We start from the raw sequence: 8,494 nt of genomic DNA, 5'->3' as shown, positions 1-8,494 counted from the left end.
CTCTCTCTCTCTCTCTCTCTCTCTCTCTCTCTCTCTCTCTCTCTCTCTCTCTGTTTGCCGCGTGCTCTGCCCTGTTCCTCCCAGCAACCACTCGTTCAAGGGAGAACGACCCTTTTGCTGGTCTCGTCTCGGTCTCTCTTTTGAGCATGCACGGCGGCCGATTAACGTCTTCGAGTGCCGATAAACTACACTAGGGCCACTTCGCTAGTTATATATTTTTTAAACGGATGGGAAATACGTTAATCGGTTCTCCCGCTCGAGGGTAGATCGGCATTAACCCTTTAATTCTAGCGATTTCGAGCAAAGAGTGCGAGGGGGCTTTTAATTGAGGGGTCTGTACGCGAAACGAACAAACGACCCATCCTGGAAAGAAAAACGAACCGGAAGATACATTTTCTAGCTTCTCCGTGTATCTTTAACATTCAGGCTTGCATCTTCTTTGTAAGTTCTTCTAAGTTGCGGTAATTTAAAATCAAAGGGAATAACTTATAAAATCATAGGCTAAAGGAAGCTTGAGATAAGTTCTCCATGTACTCGTCGGCCTCGAGCGCGGAGAGAGCAAGAGGGGCCAACAACAGCGAGTAATAATAAATAACGTCGAGGAATTTCGTACTGGCCTAAATTAATGTCTCCATTAGATAGGAATTAATTCGTGACTTCCAATTATCGCAACATTTTCCATTTTCCTTTCGATACATAATATCACGCGTATAATCATTACGCGCATATTTATAGCCGGGGCAAAGCAGCGACGCGGCAATTAACATCGAGGTCGCCGGTGGAATTTTCGACGGTGCTCGGGTTAATTATTCCGCGGCAATTTAGCCGGTAACGAGCCGGCGCGGCGGCGGCGGCGGCGGTGGCGGCAATTGGGTGCCTGGCAGAATTATTGTAGCGACGTGCCCGCCCCGAACATTTACATCGTAGCAGCGATACGTAATACTACTCGACTCCGTCCCTAGAATTTGCTCTGCGGTCTGACTGCTCGTGCGCCGCCAGCCGGGTGGGTGACCCCCTCGTCATCATCAATCGCGATAATTATTGCGTCGGTAAACACCCCCGCGTGCAAACGGAAACGGCCCGGCCGCTCGTGCGGCCCGCGAACACGCGGCACTTCCGCAGCCGGGCGTGCGACACGATTAAACGTACGCTCTCGACATACACGCGGCTTTTGGAGGACGTCACCAACGCGGTAAAGCCGCCGGTCGTCGCGATATCAAAGACGGATTAAGGAAGCGAATCGTCACGAAGGCTTATTTAGATCGAACGGTATTCGACGCCGGTTAGATATTACGGTACGAATATACCGTGCTGCAAAGTTTCGCTTTGATATCAAGCTCCTCGGTGAACGTGACATCGACTTTTTTTTCCTTGCAGAGAGCTCGATAAAAATATACCGCGTTTCTATCGCGACCATTTAACACTTGATATGTTTTGCGCTAATAAAATCTCACGTGCCTAAAGTGCGCTTTAGTTTGAGCGAGAATAAAGAATAAAGAATACAAAACCAAGTGGTGTGTTCTTGTTCTTTTCCACCTAGGTTTAAACACCTTCGAATATCGGATAAAAGGAAAAATTCGTCAAAGGCTCCTATCGCCCTTACCGTAACTAATAATAAAGAAGAAATCAATGCCTTTCCCATCCAAGGGACTTTAGAAACACTTGGTCATGTTCTGCCGTTCGTGAAATTAAGACCTGTTCTTTCGATTTACCATACGGAATTACTGACACAATTGTAAGTTGCTCTCTCTCTTTATATTAAATATATCTCTCTCACTCTTTGTTCCTTCCGCGTGCAACACGACACTTTGCGTTAGCCTTCAATAAAGTTATGCGTATGAATACCTGAGTTGAATCACGACTTCGACACAACCAGGTTCATGACATCTACCTATGTAATATACGACGACAATCGTCCCTCACTTTTGTAAATCTTTCCCACATTACTATCGTTAATCTTACTTTGCTTTCTCAATCTCTATACTTCTGACTTCAATTTTTGTAACTTATTTATGTATCAACCCTTAATTAAAATTTGCCTGTAATTTCTTTGTTAGATCACTTGAAAGGGACCACAAGCCATGATCGTTGTGAGTTTTAACATAAAAATTTGCCAGACATGGTCAGGTAATCTTGTGAAGTTGATAAAGAATAAAGTTCGGTTAATTAATTGTTACATCGTCGCGCTTTGTTATCTCCGCAAGTGAGAAGCGTATAAGTGTCGCTTAACTCGGTTTTGCCATTTAAATTTTAGCTAAGAAGATTTGGACTTCAGAACTCTGAAGCGAAAGAATGCGAGAAATCCAGTCGCAATTCCTGACCGGCTGTGGCCTAAATACTTCATTTCGTGTGCACGGCGAGCGATTTCTCGCGAGGGGAGGATTCTCGATTAAACGAGCGAGCGTCGGATACGACGTTAATTCGATTAACTTTGCGGCGGCAGTTTGTTTGCCGTTGGGTGTCGTGTTGCGGGAAAATATTTCGCTGGCCGTTTACAGGGGAGACCGTCGCACAGTCACGCATCACGCGGGGGCGCGGAGCTGCTTTCCTTACAGTGCAAACATACTCCGTTATTAAACCGCGCAGACGTGTACCTTTACTCACTTACCGGCGAGTGAGTAAGAGTCACGACGTAATAAATTGCTTCTCGGGATAAGAATCGGTTGTGCTGTGCGGACTGCTGAACGAAAGCGCGAATCCCCCCTCGATATGGAAGACAAAATTCGAAGAGAAAATTCTCCCCGTGCGCATTAGAGATTTTCGAACATGCAAGACAAATCAATTCATCAATTTCTTTATTCAGTTCCTCCCCCAGTTAATCAATTTATGTTCATTTCTAGCGGATTAACTTTAATCTCGGTTTAACTTCCTCTTTCTAGTTCTAACCCAGAGAACATGCATGTCAAAAAGACATCTTTAAGACGTCTATTAGACGTCTTATGTCAAAAAGACTTATAATTGACGTCTTAAAGATGTTTTTTAGACATGCATGTTCTCTGGGAAGTGTTGGAAAAAGATGGAGAGTAAAGTAAACCGAGATAAAAAGTTAAACTACGTTAGTAGAACTGGACATTAGACTCCTGTTCCGAGATTTCCCGAGAGTTCTCGCGCTCCAGGAGTCCCTAACGGACCGTCTACATTGGAAGTAAGCAGTAAGAAGTAAGGAAACCATAACCAAAGTATGGGCATAATTTTTAAAAATATTTGTAGCACTACTTTGTGCATAAAGGCTAATAAAAAGATTTACCAGCGCAAAAACTATATTCGAATGTGCCGGTAAAACAGATGACTTAAGGATCCTCTTACGAGACGCGTTACGGTCGCGCTGCCACGTGCTGGCCGGTCGAAACGCGCGTTATCGGCCTGCCGATCGTGAACACTCGACGATAAGCGGCGACGCCGCCGCCGCCGCTGGAAACATGTCCGTCGCCTCGTGGCGAATCCTCCCCCGTTGTCGCACGAGGACATAATCGTGCGCGTCCGACAAACACAATCACGCCGCTATAACGCTAGCGTGCCACGCCGTGCACGCGATCGCCCGCTGCACGCGACTTTCTCGAGAGGCAATCGTGACGAGAAGTACGTCACGCTCTTCTTTGTAATCGTCGGATAGAACACGAGAATCTCTCGCCGATCTTTACCGAGCTCGTTTGACTGATCCATTGCTTTCGCTTTAGGGCCTGGGCAGAGTGACTGTCTCCTGAGACAGTGTTTTATTAAAATAAAAATGATTTAGGCCCGGTTTCACGAACGTCGCTTAACTTTAAGCTTAGTTTAATTCGTTCTTTGTCTCTTTCCCATTGTTACTTTAGAATGTGACAAACATGAATTAGACTAAGATTAAAGTTAAACGACGTTTGGTGAAATCGGGCCTTAGACGTTTAAACGCTTAAAGCGATTGCACAATCGTATATTGCCGGCAATGTACGATTGTGCAATGTGTAATGTACAATTTATCAACTTGCACAAATTTTTTAAGCGTCTTTATCGACTACAAAATAGAATATTTCTAAACGCAAAGAGCGTTGTAGACTAGGCTTTAAAGTAACGTACAATAACTGTCTTTCGTCTTAAGAATGCAAGACAGCTATTCTGCTCAGGCGCTTACTCTAGCGAGTACAAGCCTTCGTACCTCTACAAATCTATCGATAGTCGTAAATCGCAGTCGATAAACCTCCCGATAGGCTATTCAGGACTCACCGTTTCTCGGGGAGGACTCCAGCACTGCGGCGACGTGCTTCGTCCGCTGTGGCTGCTCATCGCGGAATTCGAGGCCGAGTGAAGATTCTGAAGGCTCGCGTTGAGCGGCGTCACCGGATCGTCCTCCGTCGTCTCGATGTCGACCTCGTCGTCGGAGTTGTCCTCTTTCTGGTCCGCGTCCGCCGGCCGCTCCGGGATGACCGCCGGCTCGACGATCGGTGGCCCGCGAATCACCGGACGGAACGCAGACTGATGCAGAGGTGGATTGACAGCCGGAATCAGCGGTTCCGTGGGGCTGGAACCGCTTATGGGCGGCGGTAGCGGTCCTGAAAACCGTCAGCGTACGATTGCTACCTAATTCAAGTCGAGTCGATCACGACCAGAGATCGATTGCACAGAAATAGATAGTGTCGTAGATACAGGATTTCTTACGACTTCGATTTTACATTAATAGCTTTATATTTCGGACATAAAGCGTAGAAAGTACGGTTAACGATATTGTATAATTCATTTGCCGATGCCGACTTACCTAACGAATAAATACTTGATTAATATTGTAAATGATAATTATTATAAATATTTAAACTAATCAAACAAGCAATAATAGTCAGGAAGATGTAGCTTCATTGACAAAGATCGCTTCATTCGTTATCAAGTAATAATATAAGCCAGGAAAATGTAGCTTTTTCACTGACAGAGATCGCTTATTTCTGAGGGCAGATTCTTTGAAATAGATTTAGATCTCTACGCTATTCTTCTAAATCGTCCGGTTTTTTTTATCTCGCCTTACCGGGAAACAGGACGGGACTCCGCTTGGCCAACCAGGGCAGGGCGTAGGACGGAAACGCGAATGGGCTGGGTGTCTTGGCCGCGGCGACCGCCGCCGCTTGCTGATGCTGATGCCACACGTAGTCCATGACGAGACTGCGGGACAGCGGCAGGGGTAGTTCGGGGAACGGCGGTACACGGGGATGCGCCGGTGTCGGCACCAGGGTGGGTATCTGCGCGGCGCTGTTCGGCGACGACCTGGGCTGCTTCGCCGGACTCGGCGATTCCCGGGAGCTGTTCGAGTTGCCCAACAAGCGCTTCCTGGTGCCGCCGTTGAACATCGCCTTGACGTCCTCCCAGGCGTGCACCACCTCGTCCGGCGGGCTGCCGGACAGTTTCATGTGCCGGCGCCACGAATTGAAGTTCGCCGCGTCCGGCTGCACGTACTTGTCCGACGGCCCGATACGGTGCGAATGGAAGATGAACTTGTTGGGCGAGAAGAACAGGCCGCAGTACGCGCACTTGATGCACTTTGCGCGCGAACTGTTGTAACGGGCTGGTAGGAAGGCGCCGCGGCAGCCCCAGGCGCATTCGTGGTGAACGGAGAACGCGAAATCTTCGGGCAATCTGCGAGGCATATATTTATACAATTACGTATTAAAGAACGAAGTGGAACCCTCGAACTTTAAGTAAAATCAATGACCTTCCAAATTCTGATGCTCAATAGACGCCTGAGCTCGTGTACAAAAAGAAATATCATTTCCTTCTTATTCCCCTAAATATTCAAGTTTATATCAGTATCTTAGGCCTGGCTGCACCGTCGCTTAACTTTAAGCTTAGCTCAATTCACTCTTCGTCTCTTTCTGAGGGAAACAGAAAGAGACGAAGGGTGAATTAGGCTAAAATTAAAACTTACGTTGGTGCAACCGGACCTTTTATACAGTTGTCAAACCACATATTTTGATAAACGCATTTTTATAAACCACGAAAATTGCTCGGCACTATTTTTCCCTGCAGTTCTTGCCCGACAGGCGTAACACGGTCTTTCGCGGGACTCTTGCAACGTATCGCGGGTTGCCTTGTACCGACCTGGGCGGTGCGTTGTCGCCGAGGAAGGACTTGCAGAGGCGTTCGGCCTCCCTGCGAGTGATCATGCCGCATCTACGCGAGGACACCGGCATCGCGCCGGCCCGGCGGAGTATCTCCAGCTGCACCGGCGTACACTGCACGCAGGTGATGCCCAGCGCTACCCGGCGATTGTGGATCTCGTTGTAGCTGAACTGCTTCAGCAGGGTGTTGCTGATCTGCGCCAGGCACAGTCGCTCCTGGCCCTCGATCACCAGCGACACGATATGGATCCCGTAAAGCGACACGGTACCCACCTGCAACTCCTAATCGGTTTAGATGTACTACGGTGCCCTCAGAGTCGCACTTTGATCTTTTATCTGTTTACGGTGACCGCCGCGGACAACTCTCGCAATTTATAACATCGTTCTAGTAGATGCAGTCGATAATATTAGATCTCTCCCTGCCGCGAGGAGGATACGAAGATAAGAAATCCAAGGCGCAGTTGTATAGTACAGAAGAGTTCTGAATTTGTAGACTTTATATAAAAGTTTCGTTTAAATTGGCCTTTCCTCTCGCGCGCGAGCAATCATTTTATGCTGACCCAGATTTATACCGTTTCTCGAATTTTAATCCATTTCACTTAATTTTAAGACTTACGTTCTCGTGTCTCCGCTTTACCTGATTCTGCTTCGGATGCGATTGTGGTTGCGGTGATTGCGCCGATTTCTGCGAAGAAGTCAGCGGCGGCATCGACAGCACCGCTGGCCCATCCATCCTGGAAAAGAGATTATTACCGGACTGAGCGTCAGATGCTGCAGAAATTGCAATCTCGTTTGTGATAATACTTGGGTCATATTAGATCGAGGTGAAAATTAGACGAAATTTGAATATTGATAGACCAACTGCAAACACTAACGTGTTACGCTAAGCGTGTGTCTAAGAATCGTGTATTTTAATTATCAAAATGTGCATATAGTGCATTTGCGAAAACATAACAATTAAATTAAATTAAAGTCTTCGCAGGTTCTTATATTTCTTCTGCCTCGTTTAAAACTATAGCTTCCGTCGACTTTTCCTACAATCGCTCGAAAAATTGTGATTGTTTTAACAACGTTTTGACAATTGCTTGTGATTTTGCGCCCGGCTATATTGCGTTATCCGACGCCCGGGCCTATTCGACCTAATGGAAAATGCATCGCCGATGCGACGCGACAATAATTTGTCTCTCAGCGCGGTTTTTATCATCATCGGCGAGATTGATTATAATCTCTGATGTTTTACGGTCGCGCTCGCGCGCCCGATAATAAATTCCACGTTTTCCACTCGCGCAGGGGGAATAAAAAACATCCTCCTCCGCTCTTCCATCTCCTCTGCCCTCGTTGTAATTATATTTATTACACTTTATCGATCAGCGCTCTTTCTCCCTCTCGATGTGCCATGCCGTCGCGTCCGGTGGTGCATTCAGCTCAATTAAATCGGGCCCTCCTCGTTTTTCCTCTGTCCCGATCGACTGCCACGCGATCGCCGGCCAATTAAATCGCGAACAGTAACGCGACTTTTCATAACGTAAGCGGCAACGCGCCCTGCTCTCAGACCACCATTTATATTCGATCCCCCTTTTTTTTTTTACAAAAGGGTGGAGGTTGAAGCTTTCCGATAATAATTTCATAAAAGCGGATATGAAAACTGAAGATCGGATTATAAACGACACTTTCAGACTAGAACTAGCCTCGCAAAACCACCGCTTTGCTCATTTTATATTAGGATATGCTCCAGCCTTTATATCAATTCTGATTTCGAAAACGAGCCATTCAACAATTTCGTCAATTGGAAACTGAGGGGTAACAGATCTAACAGTTGATTAAGTGCCTCAATTACGTAATCAACTAATAAGAACTCTTCAATGTCGCCAGCGATAATTAACAACGTCAGTGTCTTCTTGACCATACCTGGCATTTTTAGTAATACAGAAAATTTATTGTGAAAAATATTACCTCAGCCAGGGTTTGAACCTGGACCTTCCTACACTTTAGGGCGTCTCATCAATTCGACCACCGAGACCGGCCCAGGTTCAAACCCTGGCTGAGGTAATATTTTTCGCAATAAATTTTCTGTATTATTAAAAATGCCAGGTATGGCCGAGAAAACACTGGCGTTGTCAATTACGTAATTTTATCTTCTCAGACGTCGCCATCTTTCTCATCTTTGTCCTTCGGTTCATTGTACGGAGCTCACATTGAAGGTGGGTTAATCGGCGGCGAAAGCGCGATCGCGTTTATCCGAGATTCGGAAAACATGTGTGCCGATTAAAAGGTGTGATTAAGTTGTTCTCGTCATCGTTGTCGTCGTCGTTGTCGCTCGAAGGGCCCTCCTTAATTATCGGGCGGTGATTAAGCGAATCCAAAGATCCGCTGAAATTAAACTCGCGCGTTCAAAGCGCCGGTCGTCGTGTTCTCTC

General features: G+C 46.6%; 1 protein-coding gene across 1 annotated transcript in view; it reads right to left on the bottom strand.

The window, feature by feature from the left end:
- Positions 1 to 7,975, bottom strand: part of LOC105560469 (SKI family transcriptional corepressor 2) — a 30,811-nt gene extending 22,836 nt beyond the window's left edge. The window contains exons 1-4 of the mRNA XM_012009615.1: positions 6,715 to 7,975; positions 6,058 to 6,359; positions 4,991 to 5,595; positions 4,201 to 4,526 (exon numbers count right to left, since the gene is read on the bottom strand). Coding sequence (XP_011865005.1) covers positions 4,201 to 4,526; positions 4,991 to 5,595; positions 6,058 to 6,359; positions 6,715 to 6,810 — 1,329 coding nt within the window. The 5' untranslated portion in view covers positions 6,811 to 7,975. The remainder of the gene's footprint in view (positions 1 to 4,200; positions 4,527 to 4,990; positions 5,596 to 6,057; positions 6,360 to 6,714) is intronic.
- Positions 7,976 to 8,494: the final 519 nt, after the last annotated feature.

Source organism: Vollenhovia emeryi, unplaced genomic scaffold (genome assembly GCF_000949405.1).
Source record: "Vollenhovia emeryi isolate VEMERY1.0 unplaced genomic scaffold, V.emery_V1.0 DF939229.1, whole genome shotgun sequence".
Classification (NCBI taxonomy): Eukaryota; Metazoa; Arthropoda; class Insecta; order Hymenoptera; family Formicidae; genus Vollenhovia; species Vollenhovia emeryi.
This window is presented reverse-complemented; position numbering and strand designations above follow the sequence as displayed.